Raw genomic sequence first — 19949 nt, forward strand, 5'->3', positions numbered from 1 at the left:
CTTCTTCTTTAAGAGGCTCCTCTGTCCTCCACTCGTTACCTGTATTAATGGCACCTGTTTGAACTTGTTATCAGTATAAAAGACACCTGTCCACAACCTCAAACAGTCACACTCCAAACTCCACTATGGCCAAGACCAAAGAGCTGTCAAAGGACACCAGAAACAAAATTGTAGACCTGCACCAGGCTGGGAAGACTGAATCTGCAATAGGTAAGCAGCTTGGTTTGAAGAAATCAACTGTGGGAGCAATTATTAGGAAATGGAAGACATACAAGACCACTGATAATCTCCCTCGATCTGGGGCTCCACGCAAGATCTCACCCCGTGGGGTCAAAATGATCACAAGAACGGTGAGCAAAAATCCCAGAACCAGACGGGGGGACCTTGTGAATGACCTGCAGAGAGCTGGGACCAAAGTAACAAAGCCTACCATCAATAACACAATACGCCGCCAGGGACTCAAATCCTGCAGTGCCAGACGTGTCCCCCTGCTTAAGCCAGTACATGTCCAGGCCCGTCTGAAGTTTGCTAGAGTGCATTTGGATGATCCAGAAGAGGATTGGGAGAATGTAATATGGTCAGATGAAACCAAAATATAACTTTTTGGTATAAACTCAACTCGTCGTGTTTGGAGGACAAAGAATGCTGAGTTGCATCCAAAGAACACCATACCTACTGTGAAGCATGGGGGTGGAAACATCATGCTTTGGGGCTGTTTTTCTGCAAAGGGACCAGGACGACTGATCCGTGTAAAGGAAAGATTGAATGGGGCCATGTATCGTGAGATTTTGAGTGAAAACCTCCTTCCATCAGCAAGGGCATTGAAGATGAAACGTGGCTGGGTCTTTCAGCATGACAATGATCCCAAACACACCGCCCGGGCAACGAAGGAGTGGCTTCGTAAGAAGCATTTCAAGGTCCTGGAGTGGCCTAGCCAGTCTCCAGATCTCAACCCCATAGAAAATCTTTGGAGGGAGTTGAAAGTCTGTGTTGCCCAGCGACAGCCCCAAAACATCACTGCTCTAGAGGAGATCTGCATGGAGGAATGGGCCAAAATACCAGCAACAGTGTGTGAAAACCTTGTGAAGACTTACAGAAAACGTTTGACCTGTATCATTGCCAACAAAGGGTATATAACAAAGTATTGAGAAACTTTGTTATTGACCAAATACTTATTTTCCACCATAATTTGCAAATAAATTCATTACAAATCCTACAATGTGATTTTCTGGATTTTTTTTTCTCATTTTGTCTGTCATAGTTGACGTGTACCTATGATGAAAATTACAGGTCTCTCTCATCTTTTTAAGTGGGAGAACTTGCACAATTGGTGGCTGACTAAATACTTTTTTCCCCCACTGTATGAGCAAACATGTGAAGGTTAATGCAGCTTGTCAATCTGTGCACAGATCCCTGGGCCCAGCAGATCGTTTTTATGGCATATTTGCTTTGCATAATTGCTGGCCCTAATCTGCTACTGTTAACACACAGCCTGCTACTGTTAACACACAGCCTGCTACTATTAACACACAGCCTGTTACTGTTAACACACAGCCTGCTACTGTTAACACAAAGGCTGCTATACTGCTGTTTGGCTGATCTGTTATCTCACCTGTTTTTTCTGAATTCTCACTGAATCCTCTTGCTGCTGTTTGAGATTTTGTCTGTGAGACAGATTGATATTCTAGCTCTTACATGGTCCAATCGATATTGTTTATGAATCAATATGGATGGAGTATGTTTTATTGATTTTATATGACTGTGGACGAAAGCAATAAATAGGGTCCTTCTTTCATTTATTCAAACTAGTGTAGGCTGCATTTTAAAATAAATTAATGAATGAGACACTAGTTATGTTTTGTTGCAGCAGTGCCATGGGTGAAAGTAATATGTTACTACATTATTTCATTTTAAGGTAGGTGAACATTTAGGCAAAGCTTGTGGATCTCAATTAGAATGACAATGAACAGACTGATATACAGTGCATACGGAAAGTATTCAGACCCCTTGATTTTTTCCACATTTTGTTACATTACAGCCTTATTCTAAAATTGATACAATTATATTTTTTCACCATTAATCTACACACAATACTCTATAATGACAAAGCGAAAACAGGTTTTTAGAGATTATAGCAAATTTATAAAAAACAACAACAGAAAACCAGATTTACATAAGTATTCATACCCTTTGCTATGAGACTCAAATTCAGCTCAGGTGCATCCTGTTTCCATTGATCATCCTTGATATGTTTCTACAACTTGATTGGAGTCCACATGTGGGAACTTAAATTGATTGGACATGATAAGGTCCCACAGTTGACAGTGCATGTCAGAGCAAAAACCAAGCCATGAGGTCGAAGGAATTGTCCGTAGAGCTCCGAGACAGGATTGTGTCGAGGCACATATCTGGGGAAGGGTACCAAATTTTTTTTTCAGCATTGAAGGTCCCCAAGAACACAGTGGCCTACATCATTCTTAAATGGAGGAAGTTTGGAAACTCCAAGACTCTTCCTAGATCTGGCCGCCCGGCCAAAATGAGCAATCGGGGGAGAAGGGCCTTGGTCAGGGAGGTGACCAAGAACCCGACAGTCACTCTGACAGAGCTCTAGAGAACCTTCCAGAAGGACAACCATATCTGCAGCACTCCACTAATCAGGCCTTTATGGTAGAGTGGCCAGATGGAAGCCACTCCTCAGTAAAAGGAACATGAAATCCCGCTTGGAGTTTGCCAAAAGGCACCTAAAGACTCTCAGACCATGAGAAACCAGATTATCTGGTCTGATGAAACCAAGATTTAACTCTTTGGTCTGAATGCCAAGCGTCACATCTGGAGGAAACCTGGCACCATCCCTACGGTGAAACATGGTGGTGGCAGCATCATGCTGTGGGGATGTTTTTCAGCGGTAGGGACTGGGAGACTAGTCAGGATCGAGGGAAAGTTGAACGAAGCAAAGTACAGAGCGATCCTTGATGAAAACCTGCTCCAGAGCGCTCAGGACTTCAGATTGGGGTAAAGGTTCACCTTCCAACAGGACAACGACCCTAAACACACAGCCAAGACAATGCAGGAGTGGCTTCGGGACAAGTCTATGAATGTCCTTGTGTGGCCCAGCCAGAGCCCGGACTTGAACCCAATCGAACATCTCTGGAGAGACCTGAAAATACCTGTGCAGCGAAGCTCCCCATCCAACCTGACAGAGCTTGAGAGGATCTGCAGAGAAGAATGGGAGAAAATCTCCAAATACAGGTGTGCCAAGCTTGAAGCGTCATACCCAAGAAGACTCAAGACTGTAATCGCTGCCAAAGGCGCTTCAACAAAGTACTGAGTAAAGGGTCTGAATACTTATGTAAATGTGATATTTAGTGTTTTGTATTTGTAATAAATTAGTAAACATTTCTAAAAACCTGTTTTTGCTTTGTCATTATGGGGTATTGTGTGTAGATTGATGAGGGAAAAAAACTATTTAATCAATTTTAGAATACGGCTGTAGCAAAACAAAATGTGGAAAAAGTAAAGGGGTCTGAATACTTTCCAAATGCGCTGTATGTGGCCCTTTATGTGGTCTTTATAGATACACGTGAAAAAGTTCCAGTGGATACATTTATCTCCATGGAATTAATTTGGATAAGCACAATACAAATTATACATAAAATATATGCACGCATGACTGTAAGTCGCTTTGGATAAAGGCGTCGCTAAATGGAATATATTATTTTATTATTATATTACATCGTTTGACAGTGTGGCAGTGGAAACTTGACGGCTGTACTCTGAAAGTCAACCACAATTTTTGGGGAGGATTGCATGCCCTTGAAATGTGCTTATGGTAGGGATATTTGATGACAGCTTTTGATGTATTGCCACAATGGTTCTTAACTACACTGTAAGCTGTTGAAGAGACATATTAAGGGCAGTTGGCTACAAGTTAGGGGCAATTGGCTACCAAAACTGTCCTGCAATTTGTTTTAATGCCTACTACTTTCAGCCTTGTGCTATTTTAAACCATGGCCGCTATTGAAACACACTTAGCATCTGGATATACTTAGTATCCAAGTCACTTATTTCGCTAACTGAAATATGGACACTTCAGATGTTTTGGCTGTATGCATTCCTTTGGAATTGTGCATAATCTATGTGAGCCGTACACAGCTTTGTACATTGGTTTCAAGCAACTCCTGCTCAGTATAGTTGTGGGGGGTACTTGTTTTTCCCTAGCCAAACCCAGCAGGCAAAATGAGGCATGGGGCGTCATAATGATGTTTTTCTGGTTGTAATCTGTTTCTTTGGTTCAAGTGACGTCAGATAGCTTGTGTGATGACTTACCTTTTCTGAGCCCTGAGGACTTGCCTAGGCTTTAGCTCAGCTGAAAAACACAGTCTTGAGGCACGCAGACGACACATGTTCAAACTCAGTCTGTGTATGTTTTAGACAAAGTACCAGCTATTGTTTTAGCATGAAAGATAATAAATTGTTCTCTAATACGCGGTTCCTTAAGTGCTTGAAAAACTAAGCTGCTTGCATTGCAACTTTGGTTTGTATCTGCCTTTTACTTCTGCCTCTCCAGCTTGGGCTGAAAGCCACCTGCGATTAGCCACATGGTGGCATCCTGCTGACCATGCTGGCGCCGGGGGCCATACCCCACTCACTGCAGCGTCTCTGGAACCAACAGATTTACATTCATGGACCGTAGTAGTAACATTGATCAGGAGCGGGGCTGGCATCGTAACAAAGAACCTCAAGTATCTTTTGATCAACACTTAGTAAGGCGACTGGTCTGCGGTAACATTGATCTACCCAAATTCTCATCTTGCCTGTGTAACTTGAACCCTTCTTTGTCACAGACATCCTCCTATCCATAAATGACGGTCTTCAATCACACTGTATCATGCAGTACGCACCGAAAATACAGTTTGAACACAGAGAGAACTTGGAAAGATGCTTTAGTTCTTGTGATATCCATGTGTCGTTTATTGCTATAGGATTTCAATAGAAAATGTATGCAGAAAACAACCCACTCTAGATGTGGAACTACAGTATAAAGCTTGAACATCTCAGAACGATCTCTTCGATCACCCTAAATGCTGCTTTTGAACCCTCTCTTTCTAAGGTCTGGACAGTGTAGGCCATACAATGCAATATTGGCCCTCGCAAGCTTCCTTGGAGAAGGAGCTGCCAAGTGCTTCAGGTCAGGCTCTTTTGTGTCCCTCAGACAGCCCAGTGGGACGTTGGATGTCAGCTATGCTTGTCGATGGAGCCACTTGACGGCCTCAATAATTCAGTTGAGGTGACCTGGGTGATGCCAAAAGCCCCTGGTCTGGCAGGCTGATGAAGAGCCATGATAGACCAGGGCCAGGTGCTAGTTCCTGAGGGACCCTACTCAGCAACCCTTCTCCCCCCATTCTCAATGGGGGCGAAGACAGAAAATATAAAAAATCTAGATATTGAGGAGATTGGAAAGAAATGGTGCTTCGGAGTCGGTGTAATGATATACAGGTCAATGGTCGTTGACATTCAGCTCGCCATCACTTGTATTCAGGAATTTTGGCTTTTTCACCCCCAGAAGTTAAGAAACAGCCAGCGCAACATCAGTGGAATTTCAGATGGATGTTTCTTTAATAAGGGCTGCGGTCTTTCTGTATTCTGATATTATGACCTATATATTCTTCCCCAAAATGCTGACACCTGAAGAATAGAACCCCCCAGTTTATTTTTCTATTGTTTGATTAATGCACATCTTTAAGTGGTAATATCCTCATTATATTATTCTCTGTTAAGTGCATAAACTGCATACGATCATGTTGTCCCTCATTTTGTCGTGCATGTAACGATTCACAGATGGCTCCAGTTTTTTTACTATGCAGAAGTAGGCTTAATTGTTTGCACAAACAGAATCCTATCACAATTAGCTTTCCCTGATTGTTTAGACTGTTTTACTGTGGTTCTTAACATGGAGTCAGACTCTTTCAGTAATCAAAATGCCTTCCTGTAACCAATTCATGAGTTTAATGTATTGCCAGATCACATTGTATGATTAGAATATATCTCAGGAGTAAGGGAGAGGTTTATCCTGGTTTGTATAAATAAAACATTAATTTTTATCTACATCCAGCATTTTATATGTCTTTTTAACCAATAACATGGTTTGAATGCACACAGCATTCGGTTTGAATTTAGCTTTAATCCATACTTATTATGTCTATGTTGATGCTTCAACATTTATGCCACCTTATATGCCATTGCCAACAAACAAGCACTTTAGGGACAATCCAAGTAGAATTTACTACAGAGAATGAACAATATATGCAATTTAACATTTAGAAATGTTAGAGAAATGTTTTGCCAATCAGTAATTGAAGATTGACACTTTATTTTCAGTTATTAGAAAATGTGTTTGACAAATGTTATGTTCATCATGCCATATTTTGATATAGCACTGAATCAGTCATTCCGTTTTCAGTCAACCAGTCATTGTCAGTTTACGTCAGTGCCTGCGATTGCCTTGCAACCTCATTACAAATCCACCACTGCCCAAATGTTGTTTATTTCAATAAGGGCATACAGATCATTGTGCCATTTGACTGTAAATTGCCACAATTCTGTTGATGTTATATTTTCAGACGATGCAGTCAACTCATGCAGGTAATCAGGTCTAATGAATTGAAATGTGGTGAATGTTCACAACCTTGGCCAAGCAGCCATTCCTACACAGTTCCATTAAGTTAATTTAGATTAATAATATTCAGCACCTCCTGTATTATTTAGAAAAGGAATGGAACGTTGAATTAAGGCAGTGGCTAATGGAACATTGAATTAAGGCATTGGCTAATGGAACATTGAATTAAGGCAGTGGCAAATGGAACATTGAATTAAGGCAGTGGCTAATGAAACATTGAATTAAGGCAGTGGCTAATGGAACATTGAATTAAGGCAGTGGCTAATGGAACATTGAATTAAGGCAGTGGCTAATGGAACATTGAATTAAGGCAGTGGCTAATGGAACATTGAATTAAGGCAGTGGATGTGATTGTGTGCACACATATAAGGGGAGGTGTGAGTCTGATAACAGTATAGGGTATGTATATTGGTTGCCTGGAAAGAGATGAACAGACGTTCAATAGAGCACCACTTCAGATAGCCTACAACATGTCAATATCTCTCTTTCTATGTGGTCTTAGGCAACGTTTTTACATTCGTTTTTTATATTCAAAGAGTGATAATGATTGCCTCATAGTCTGAGATTTTGCTCGCGTCAGCAGATTTTTGCTTTGTATTAAGATTAAATTAACATTATTCATTTGAGTGTCATTGTAGTTAATGCTGATTGGTTGGATTTGTAGATATCTCGTTGCTGTTTTTTATTTGGTGTCCTGGCTCACATGAAGAGATGCTTTTCACCTCCGTGTCAAGCCCACCTCAAGTGAATCGCTGTATATTTCAGAGAAATAAGTCTCTGTTAGCTCTGGTTAAAGTTGGAATCCGAACACTGTTTTACTCCCTCTGACATCATTACACATCAGTACACGCGTGATAGAACAGCAGAGAGTATGTACTACATTTTCAAATGTATTTACGTTACGCTCCTTTTCAAAGACAAAACAATAACAAATGTCTTGGTTTGACCAGTAGCGCTGTTTCACCTTTCACAGATCTCAGCTTTAAGGTCAGGTTTATGTTTACTAATGTAAGAAGTTGACTTACTTCAGCATTGGTGTCTACTGATGCCTGAGTGTCTGGATTTGTCATACAATCCTCGATTGTAAAAAACATCAAGGTTTCTGCAAAAACACCTGAAGGTATTTAATTATAAAACTCACAGCCTCTGTGAAAAGACACACACACACACACAACTATCAGAAGCTTTGATCAGCTTACTCAATAAAATACACCACAGTTCTCAAAGTTGTACATCTTGTATTAGCATGGTCCCTGTTGTAAAACTTTAGACAGAATGAACAGAAATCTGGTTCTGATGGCATCCAGACTAGAACACAGGCAGAGCCAGGGAATCTGATGGCATCCAGACTAAAACACAGGCAGAGCCAGGGAACCTGATGGCATCCAGACTAGAACACAGGCAGAACCAGGGAATCTGCTTTCAACAGACAAACACTTCTGTGTCTCCAAAATCACTGATGTCAGGAGGGAACAGGCAGCAGCTGATGGAAGAGTGCCCTTGTTACTCCTCACCCCATTGCAGAGAGTTAGAGAGAGGGAAGAGAAAGGAGAAAAGAGAGGAGAGGGTAGAGACTCGACAAGATGAATTATGCAAAGCTGTCAGAGCCGGCTATTGTTGGAGGTGCTGGCTGTGTTAAAGTGAGCCGGCCTGATCCCCACCACCCTCCATCACCACTTTCACGACTCCCTTGGTGAAGGACCGTCTGGTCCCTGCAAGAACCAATAGGAAAGGGCGAGTCCACGGAGGGGAAAGGATGGGAAGGGCAGCGGGCTTGGTATCGCGGTGGCAGGTGCAACATCTGGGAGAGGGGGAGACGATAACCATGTGTTTTTTTTTACAGAGTACAGAGTCAGGGTTTACGTTAGGCGGTAATTTTTGGACGCTAACATTTTTGTAAAGCGCGAATTGCATTTTGGCCAATGTTTGAAAATGATGTTTTATTGTATGCTTTATTACAGGAGTTGCATGTTCTGTTAAGATGAATTACCATAATTTAAATGTGATTTCTGTCATTCTGAGCACCGTGGGTGGATGCCCTAATGGGTTACGCACCCAATGCATATGGCTCCCATACATTTCTCAAATGGCCGTTAAATTAAAATCTTCCCGGTCACATTGTCCGGCGCCTCATTTTCCTAACGGAAACCCTGGGTCAGGGGGTCTGAGTTAATATTTAGAGCAGGCCTTCGGAAATGTAATTACATGAACAAAGAGGGCTCTGGGAAGATTTGTCGTTTCAGCAGGGAAGTCTCCAGTGGCTACTCTACTCTTTCTTTGCAAAATGCTGTTTGTGCTTACATCAGGAATGTGGGTCACTTCAGTTAAAACCAATTTATTTGGCTGTATTGGCTCTGAGCCACGTCTATGGTGGCTTCTCCTTTGGTCCTCCCATGTGAATCGCGAGTGTGAAGGACAAAAAACCAACACGCAATCCCTGATTTAGTGTCCAAACAAGAGAATCGAGCCTAGATCATAAATTAAATGATGATGCCAAATTGACTTCAAGACATTGCTTGACACTGTATTATACATATGGAGTATGGTTAATGTTTAGAAGAACATCGAGACTGTATATAACAGGGGAAGCAGGTTTAGGAGAAACTGGCTGGGGAGTCATAGGCCTGTGTAGTACTGTGCTACGCTACATAGATCTTGGAGTGTCACTTCCCCCTGCCTCACTGCCTTGTCAAAGTTCCCACTGTGCCACTATAATACTGCAGTGTCGGCTTTTCCTTCTTGAGGTCATGGGTGACTGGCTGTCTCAATCATCCATATTATCAAAGGTGACACATACAGACCAGAGGGGTAGCATCCTGACAGTATGTAGGACATTTCTTAATCCGAATAGGGAGAGGTGGGGCTAATTGTTAGTGTATTGAGGTAAGGCACTACGTGGACATTATGTAGGCCTATTTGTGGTTTTGTTATCCAAGCAACGAAGTGGCCTAATCCTTAGATAGAACTTCCTTGAGATCACAGCACAGCACACTACACCAGAGTTCCATTAAGAGCCTTGGATGGTTTGGCACCATGACAGCTTCTATAAGTATCTCCCTAGTGTCCTCAAAGCGTCCCCATGTACAGGAACTACCTTCAGTACATAGAGGACAATTTGATGAACTCCGAAAAATGTTGGCGTCAGTAACTTTGGATCCTCCTGAGGAAGGCAGTATGTGTTCACATCAGAGACGTGCCCGGTCGTTCACCTTGCTTTGTGAGAATCCGGCCCGCCAAGACATTTCCCCATAACACACCCAGGGGGACTTATAGCTGATTAGGACACTAATCTTTTCCCCCCTGTTGGGTTGTCGGCGGCTCGACAGACAAGGCCCTTAGCATTAATGGCTATCAGCCCTTGTGTATCTTTACAGGTCTATAAATCAGAATGGATCACAATCAGAGAGGTTTCTGGGTGGGTCCGTTCTCGCCCACTGCACAGTAATCTTTGTAAATGTGGGTTTACATCTTCAGTCTTGTCTCTGCGTTTGAAAGTGTATTTTCAGATTTCATCTCAGCATAGAAAGAAAGAACAACATGTCACCTAGTGAAAGGACTTCTCACCTAGTGAAATACCTTTTCATTACCCTTGGATCCAAAGTTTCAATTTCAGTAAAGGGAAATGTGGAGGTGTATAATACACCTCTCTTTGGGCTTCCAGCTGAGCCAAGACAGAAATTAAATCCTCACCAGTGAAAATCCCCCCTTTTCACACTCTACACTTAATAGTAATGGCTAATCAAAGTATCTCAACGACCGTCTGTCGACCTCATACACACACACACGACCAAGTTGTGGACAAAAGGAATTTAGTCAAGACAATGGAGGTCTGATTTTGGGCTGAAAGAATAAAAGAAGGAAGAGAGTGAGTTATTGAGAGGAGATCTGCTTTATGGAGGGGAATCCATACATGGAATGGCTTACGGGTGGGGTTTGAGAGATGGTGGTGGTGCTGTGGTGGGTGTGAGTGGGCTTACGGGTGGAGTTTGAGAGATTGTGGTGTTACTGTGGTGGGTGTGAGTGGGCTTACGGGTGGGGTTTGAGAGATTGTGGTGTTACTGTGGTGGGTGTGAGTGGGTTTACGGTGGAGTTTGAGAGGTGGTGGGTGTGAGTGGGCTTACGGGTGGGGTTTGAGAGGTGGTTGGTGTGAGTGGGGGCTTTTGAAGATTAAGTGAAGGGATTAGTGTTATCTGAGCATCTCGTCTCTCCCTCTCTGTTTTCCAGGTAGAGCCGAACGGGGCTAAGTGGACAGACAGACAGAAATACAGACGGATAGACAGAGGGACAGACTTACCAACGGCGTAAAGAGGAGTGGAATATCCCAAAGCGAGTGTCTCAGGATAGAAGGACACAGTATGCTGGCAGGATGGAACAGGTGAAGGAGCAGCAGCCCTTCTGCTCACTCTCCAAGAGCCAGAGAGACCGGGAGAGAGACCTTGAAAGGGAGAGGGATCGGGAACGGCGTTACACCGCATCATCGACAGACCGAGAAGGGGCCTGCCGCGTGCCTACCCAGAAGTCCTACAGCTCTAGTGAGACGCTGCAGGCCTACGACCATGACCCCGCCCGGCTGCTGTTCTCAGGCCGAGTCAAGGAGGTGGCCCACCAGGATACCAATGACTACAGCAGGCCAGGTCAGTACAGTCACAGCTCTATTCCAATGATATGAAAGGATGCTTAATAATAGGTCTACTGTATGGATATCATTTCTTTCATACGTGTACTTTTTTAAACATTCTTAACTTGGGAACCAATGGAGTTTGGTAAAAAAATTAATATTGCAAGGTGTATTACAGAATTGAAATTAATTGTTTACAGTTGAGCTCATTGACATAGGAAATATAGATTTTTGATACTGTATTAGTAAGTCTGATGTTCTGTCATAGGGCCTCCCATGGGTTTCCTTGAAAACTGATGGTGGTCTTTATCTTGTTAATGCATGATCCATTAACCAGCATTCATAGTTTGTCATTTGAGGTTTGTATTAATCCATGATGAACAGTAGAGCTCTTTTCGATCTGTGCTTGAACTACAGTATGTACACATCCAAACGAAATGATCACGCTCCACTTCACATACCGTTGATATTTACCCATTGAACTGCTGAGCAAATAACCCACCGTTTTAATTGGTTGTTGGCAATTGGTAGGAAATGATCATAATAAGAAAAAAAGTTGGGTGGTTTATTTTAGTGTCATAGCCGATTCTTGATTATTTAAAATTGCATATTTTATGGCATATTTCTCATTGGCGCTAATTGGAAATTAATGGCATTCTAATTAGGCTGTGTGAGGAATGTTCATTTCCCCTTTATTTCTAGATCAAATTACAACCTTTAATGAAAAGATAATGAACGATTAGACTTATTATCACCTCAATGATAGTAATGATCAATAATTGTTATTTACACATTTCAAAGTTTGTATCTGTTTTGAAAAAAGTGAATTCACACCTTGGACCTTAAGTAAAATGTATAGTTTAAGGTTATTAATTATCTTATGAAGTTTATAAGACATGACATACAATATTGTCAATGTCTGTAATTGCTCCGCTGCGGTTTTTACTTCAGAATGTTCATTGTCAATTTCACTTGTTAAAATTTTTTGGCCTTGAAATAACCGGTAAACTAAATCAAATGCAAGAACAGTTTGAAATTACTTTATTGATTGATAATTTACTTATATTAATCTTGATACCTGTCTTGTCTGCACTAATGGTATTTCTATATTAATGTGGGTAAAATACATGTCTATAATCTTATGCAGCATGACATTACATTCTTTTTTATTCAGCTAACAGAAAACAAATAAAAACGTTTTTTATAGAATAACTTTGAATGTATATATGAAAAAATATATATGCTATAAAAATATTTACAATGAACAAGAATTTCCATCCAAAGATTTTTTTAGTTCTGTCCACGCATTTAGAAATATAAATTCAGTGAAAAGTACTTTGAACATTGATTAAAGATTTTTGCTGTTTACTTCAGATTACATTTTTATTTACTCCATCCAGCATTGACGTCCTGTAAATTCCCTTGTATCTCTGTTTTTCACCTTTTTGTTTCTCTATTAAATCCACTCGTTAGATCCAGATTTACAAACAATTAAGACACAGAGTTGTGGAACTGTTTCAATTTACGTAAAACTGTCATTTTGCACGCCCACAGTTTTTAAGGAACTCAGTCTGGCTTTCAACTTACTCTTGAAAGTTGTAATAGTAGAATGCACAAGGTGCAATTTCAAAATTGGGTAGTGCCTCATCAGTTTTCCTCTTGTCATCTCAATCATGGCATACCTTAGAGAGCTATTTATAACTTGGCAGAAATGTCCAGATCAATTAGCCCATGTCAGCCAACGTTTTTTAGCTAGGTTTGTTAGCCCATAGATTTTGTTGAAATGTTTGAGTCACTGAAATATCACATGAATACACATTAGACATGGCAACATGTATAGAATTGCAGTAAATAAGCTTTAAACCTGCAAAATATTCTCTCCGCCAACAAGAGGGGTGTGAACACTTTGTGTCAAACAGTGCTTGTGTCCATAGAAATAGACGTGGCACACGTGCATGGTGGTGGGGGGGGGGGTTGTTTTCAGCAGAAGTCATATCAACTTCCATCTTACTTGAATGTACAGGATGTCCGTTAGTGTGAAGTGTCTTCTGATTTACTGGTTGGCTTTTGTTTTTGTGAGGCCTCTATTTGAGTTAGGCCTACTGCCCTTCTAAGAACAGACATTTTAAGAATCACACAATTTTTTAAGCTGCACATTGTGGCACAATGGCAGTCATTGTAAATAAGAATTTGTTCTTAACTGACGTGCCTAGTTGAATAAAGGTTAAATAAAATAAAAAAAAGTCTGCACCAGATATTCTGGGTTTGGGATTCGATAACATTGTTAAATTGTATGGCTGCTGTTTGGTTTTGTCTGTACAGGACAGACCTTCTCACTGAGGCAACTTGGGATATGTCAGGCCTCCACACGCAGAGGCCTGGCCCTCTGCCCTGAAACGGGCCTCTCGCACCCCCTTGGTAGCTACTCCAGAGGAACGGTCCCCACAGAGAATCAGGAGACCACATCCCCGGAACGTACCATGGCTCTCTGGGGCAGGGGTGCCAAGTCAGGCCAAAGCTCATGCCTGTCTAGTCGCTCCAACTCGGCCCTTACCCTGACAGACACCGAAATGGACAATAAGTCGGACAACGAGATCGGTGAGTCTGCCACACCTTTATTTGTTAATTGTGATCCCCCTTATTCCTTTTTTTGTGGAGGTTTAAGTAGGAAGTTAATCGCACAACAAATGTTCATACTAGTAAGCATTGTACCTGTATTATTTCATTGGTGCTCAGGAAATCTCTTTCATTGGTGGAAGAGATAAGTGGTGGATTCTGATTGGTCATGTGCAGCTGCTGTTTGGGGATCAAAGGCATGTTTCATGGTCTCTTGTGGATAAGAATTTGGTCTTCCAATTGAGCGGTTGGTAGTCACCTGGCCATCTCCACAGGGAAGCAGGGGAGTTTGATCAAGTTTCCCCTTGGGCTAGTGTGTAATCAAAGATAGCTTGGTAAAGCATCGGTCAGAGATTTCGCTTAGAAATTCCACAGTAGTTGAATGAGCACACACAATAGCTGATTTAAGTAGGTTCAATGGTTTGAAGTGCAAATTTGATCATGCTCGAAACCCGAAACTTAAGACTGGGGTATTCTTTTGAAGGAAGATCTTCTGTGCATCAAATGCGGGGTAAAAAAAGAAACGTTTCTGTTTATACTTCTCAATATTGCTTTAAGTGATAAATTACTCTTTCATTTTGATTTAGAAAGTGTTTGTACACAAAAGAAAAGCAGTCTATACAGCTATCTAAAAGCTGAGGCACTTTCAGTGTATAATATTCCTTGCAGTCATAACTTTGCTTTTATCCGGCATTCGTCACTGTTTTTACAAAAATTACAATGTTTTGCCGCCAACTTTGAAGTGATGTTATAGTCTATTGCTTATTTATTCATGTCTTTGTGCTATTATATTTTCTACACATCAGCCATGGTCTCAAATTTGTTCTTGGAGCAGTTTTGACAGCTTTTGCTACTGTTAGGCTAATTTGAGGATTACTTTTATCTTTAATGCTCTCAAAAAGCATTGAAAATATATTTAGCATAGTGGTATGTATTGTCATCTCATATGTTTGTCATCACCATACTTTTCAATAAGCATTACCAAAGATACAGAAGAAAGAGAGATGCTAGTGGTTGATTATCTAAGGATAATCCAAGGAATTTGAACTGCCAGAACATATAGAAAGGTTACATGGTGCAAAATAAATATTTTGTGTTCAGAGCAAACAATTAATATTTCAGTTATGTTCCAGACAGATATTCCATTCCACTCTTGAGACGTAGATCTGAGATGTGGATCTTTCGCCTATCTTAAGTGCCTTTTTGGCTTATATAACATTATAAAAAAATAAAAAAAAGATAATCTCCAACTACTTTGTGATTACTGCTGATGTAAAAAGGGCTTTATAAAATACATTTGAATTTGATTGATTAGATGGAAAAAACGTGTGGAAAATAAATTGATGCAAGGGTAGTGATCGAAACAATTCATGTTCCAACCAAAGTCCACATCTGCATGTTCACACACTTCAACTTCTGTGTCCACATCTAGTTTTTTAAAGCCCCACATTATTCATGAGACGCCATATAACGGCATTCCAAATAACTCAGTGATGACGTGTAATGGGAGTAAGATAAGACATTTGAGACACCTTACAAGGCACCTTCCAAGGTGTTTTCTTATCGACATCACTTTTTCCTCCATGTTTGTTGCAGCTGTTTCATGCGATGCACGAAACCCCCCAATCTCTGTGGCTCAGAAAGCGCATGGAGTTAGCTGGCTTCAAAAGGCTCTGTCCTGGCCTCCTACCCCCCACTACCCCCCGCAGCCTCTCTCCTTTGGAGTCTCTTTTGGAGATGTCTGGAGGGCTGCTGCTGATTGGGTCTTGTTAGTGTGACTCCCCGCTGTGACTTTTATCTCGCCCAATTTCCACCCTATTATTTTAATCATAGGGAAAATAAACAATACGTGCTGTGTCTTGTTCGCAGGTAGCTAAGCTACCACCCGTTAGGAAGGTACGGCAAGATGCCCAGAGTTCTCAAATTGTAATTAAACTCTAACCCGGGTAACTTTTCCTACAGTTGTGCTTCTTTGTTCGTTTGTCGCTCAACCTTATTTTGGTGTTTTGTTGTGAATGATAAGAGGTTCGGATCTTGACGGGTCATGCGTCGATCAACAACTACATTGTTGATTAGTTATCGTGTTATTCTTATCTTGTATCCGATGCCTACTTTTATTTTCAACTGGAGTAAAGGCGAAAAACTCACCCTTTCCTGCTGCTTTAGATCTTTTTGTCATGAAGCATTACACTTTCGACTTTCACTATTTAATGAAGCAGCTAAGAGAAATTACCCATCCAAAGGTTTCCATCAACTGAATATGCATGTGGAAGCCGTTACAAAGGGGCGTTCAGCTCCACTTATTCATAAATTAACTCAATATTTCATTGTAATTTGCACTGTTCTGGGCAGTGAGACACAGAGGACTACCACAGTCTTGGCAGACTGTCGGGCTATAGCATCTGCAACTGTTAATAACCGCATGATCCAAGAGAAAGAAGACTAAGATTAAAGATTGTGTCTTTGCTGGCTGTGTTTCATCCCAAAAGAATCAAGAGAATTTAGGTCCAGATTGACAGATTTACTTTGTTGGTTGTGATGTTGGTTGTTTTGTTGGTTGTTTTGTTGGTTGTGATATTGGTTGTGATATTGGTTGTGATGTTGGTTGTGATGTTGGTTGTTTTGTTGGTTGTGATGTTGTTGTTGTTTTTGGTTTGGATGTTGGTTGTTTTGTTGGTTGGGATGTTGGTTGTTTTGTTGGTTGGGATGTTGGTTGTTTTGTTGGTTGGGATGTTGGTTATTTTGTGTTGGCCCCGATGATGGGTAATTGTCTGTTTAGCGTCTAATTACAGTGAAACAAATTGATTGAGACAATTGTGCCGAAGCATACCCTGTCGACAACAAATCCAATGCCTTCTGAATCAATGTCCTCAAGAGCAATTTAACAGCTGTTTTTACATATTATTAATGTTATGTGTCTGTGATATTTTATCAGTGCAATGATTGCAAAATAAGTCAAATTTATCCAAACAATGAAGACAGCCACCAAAGATACCTGGTAGGTTTACACACCACTGTCAAATGGAGTATAACTCCTGGCTGCTTTGCGTGAACCCTTCCAGTAAAAGGTTAATTGAATTACATGAGAAGACACTGTAACATGCAGTACAGCACAGCACACACCAGAGAGCTGTGGGTATATGAAAGCACCTCACAGATACGCACACCATGCGCTTACGCACGCACACACACACACACACACACACACACACACACACACACACACACACACACACACACACACACTGGGAGTCTAACAAACAAAGGTTACACACCATCTGTCAACTCCTAACTCAGATCCGCGTCACATCATGTTGACAGTGGAATCATTCTATTGATCATGGAAGATAAAAAGACCTGCCTATATAATTAAATATGGCCCAAGTTGTGAATATACAGAATAAATGAAACCTTTAGTTTGGTCAAACGCTCTGAACATCTGTGATGTGTTTGAAGAAAATTCTTAACTGGCTGCAAAGCAAGCATTCACATCTTCCCTGGGAGCTGAGAATGCGCAACAGACCCTCGTGGTCTGAGCACCGGCCACATCAAACTGACTGACGTTGTTATTTTCTCTTCTTCTGGTCCCATTGACTGCTTCCTCTCAGAAGAGTTGCCTCTATCTTTTGTCGGACCGCGTCAATGTATGTAGGACACTGGCTGCGTGATGTGTGCACAGCGCAGAGGTGTCATGGGGGGTAGCATGCACATCCATCAACTGAACTTCGCTGTTTTCTATTTTGGTGGAAGATGGAGAGAGCTTGGTGGGGAATATTTCCTTGCTGTTTCATTGGGTAAAGGGTCAATTCCATTGGAACTGAACTTCTGTCAATTTTTTGAGAACTTAACTTGACTCATTTATTTTTAGCTCCTAGTGGAGAAAAGGGCCTCACTTTGAGAATAATTCATACCCAATTCATACCTCGACGACCTCTTTTCTAAAATAGTTTTACATGTTGCAAATTGAATTTCAATTAATCCTGTGTGGTTACAGAGGAATTGAACCCGGCCTTGCTGTCCAAACCGATTGCGCTTGCCATTGTTGGTTTGCTGTTGGTAAGCAGAACATGCCATTGAGCTTGCCATTGTTGGATTCCCGTTGGTAAGCAGTTGCATACACCGGACCAGACTGCACAACATGCTATTATAATTAAGACCTACTCTAGCATTGTCAATTACCAGACCTGCTATTGACTGTACTAAAGAGAAAGGGCTCATTTCATTTCAATAGGCAGCCTGATGGAGTAGCTGTATTAGCCTCCAACATGGAAACAGTTAGGCGTCTATTTCTCAACACATGGCAAGGAAACTGATTCAGTCTGCGTGTTGAAGGCTGTGATGTATATATTACTGTCTCAGAGCTACTTGTCCTTTTCCTTTGTTTTCAACAGAATTAGCGCCATCAGCATCTACTCAAGTGAAACATCATGTTCCTTGAATAATACAATGCAGAGCTAATTTTGATCGTTGGTGGCTTTTCCCCTGTTGATGCACTGTGTTTTATTGCTGGAGCAATTATAGCTTTTGTAGACATGAGAGCAAATCAAACGCTACAGGTTAAGACGACTTGTCAAATGGCCAAATCACCTCAATGCTTATTGCCGCTCCCATGTCGACTATATGTTTTGAATGACAACTCTTCTCCAATGAGCTGAGATATTGATCTGAAAGAAAAATGGTTGACAAGCCATTCTAATACTGTGTGTATCCCTGTAGATAAGATGGGAATTTATGGAAGCATAAAAGCAACTATAAAGAGAAAAAAATCTTATTACAGACATAAAGTGGCTTGCGAAAGCATTCACCCCTCTTGGCATTTTTCCTATTTTGTTGCCTTACAACCTGGAATTAAAATGGATTTTTTGGGGGTTTGTATCATTTGATTTACACAACATGCCTACCACTTTGAAGATGCAAAATCTTTTTTGGGGTGAAACAGACATGAAATAAGACAAAAAAAACAGAAAACTTGAGCGTGCATAACTATTCACCCCCCCAAAGTCAATACTTTGTAGAGCCACATTTTGCAGCAATTACAGCTGCAAGTCTCTTGGGGTATGTCTCTATAAGCTTGGCACATCTAGCCACTGGGATTATTGCCCATTCCTCAAGGCAAAACTGTTCCAGCTCCTTCAAGTTGGATGGGTTCCGCTGGTGTGCAGCAATCTATAAGTCATACCACACATTCTCAATTGGATTGAGGTCTGGGCTTTGACTAAGCCATTCCAAGACATTTAAATGTTTCCCCTTAAACCACTCGAGTGTTGCTTTAGCAGTATGCTTAGGGTCATTGTCCTGCTGGAAGGTGAACCTCCGTCCCAGTCTCAAATCTCTGGAAGATTGAAACAGGTTTCCCTCAAGAATTTCCCTGTATTTAGCGTCATCCATCATTCCTTCAATTCTGATCAGTTTCCCAGTCCCTGTCGATGAAAAACATCCCCACAGCATGATGCTGCCACCACCATGCTTCACTGTGGGGATGGTGTTCTCGGGGTGATGAGAGGTGTTGGGTTTGCGCCAGACATAGCATTTTCCTTGATGGACAAAAAGCTCAATTTTTGTCTCATCTGACCAGAGTACCTTCTTCCATATGTTTGGGGAGTCTCCCACATGCCTTTTGGCGAACACCAAACGTGTTTTCTTTTTTTTTCTTTAAGCAATGGCTTTTTTTCTGGCCACTTCCGTAAAACCCAGCTCTGTGGAGTGTACAGCTTAAAGTGGTCCTATGGACAGATACTCCAATCTCCGCTGTGGAGCTTTGCAGCTCCTTCAGGATTATCTTTGGTCTCTTTGTTGCCTCTTGATGAATTCCCTCCTTGCCTGGTCCGTGAGTTTTCATGGGCGGCCCTCTCTTGGCAGGATTATTGTGGTGCCATATTCTTTAAATTTTTTAATAATGGATTTAATGGTGCTCCGTGGGATGTTCAAAGTTTCTGATCTTTTTTTATAACCCAACCCTGATCTGTACTTCTCCACAACTTTGTCCCTGACCTGTTTGGAGAGCTCCTTGGTCTTCATGGTGCCGCTTGCTTGATGGTG

The 19949-nt window shown here is 41.4% G+C and overlaps 1 protein-coding gene across 3 annotated transcripts in view; it reads left to right on the top strand.

Moving 5' to 3' along the window:
* The window catches only part of si:dkey-237h12.3 (teneurin-3), a 183076-nt gene that overhangs the window by 8948 nt on the left and 154179 nt on the right, over positions 1 to 19949 (top strand). For all 3 annotated transcript variants that reach the window (XM_041850551.2, XM_041850558.2, XM_041850567.2), the window contains exons 2-3: positions 10901 to 11310; positions 13617 to 13892. In XM_041850551.2, coding sequence (XP_041706485.2) covers positions 11043 to 11310; positions 13617 to 13892 — 544 coding nt within the window. In that variant the 5' untranslated portion in view covers positions 10901 to 11042. The remainder of the gene's footprint in view (positions 1 to 10900; positions 11311 to 13616; positions 13893 to 19949) is intronic.

This window comes from Coregonus clupeaformis, chromosome 3, assembly GCF_020615455.1.
Source record: "Coregonus clupeaformis isolate EN_2021a chromosome 3, ASM2061545v1, whole genome shotgun sequence".
NCBI classification, from domain to species: domain Eukaryota; kingdom Metazoa; phylum Chordata; class Actinopteri; order Salmoniformes; family Salmonidae; genus Coregonus; species Coregonus clupeaformis.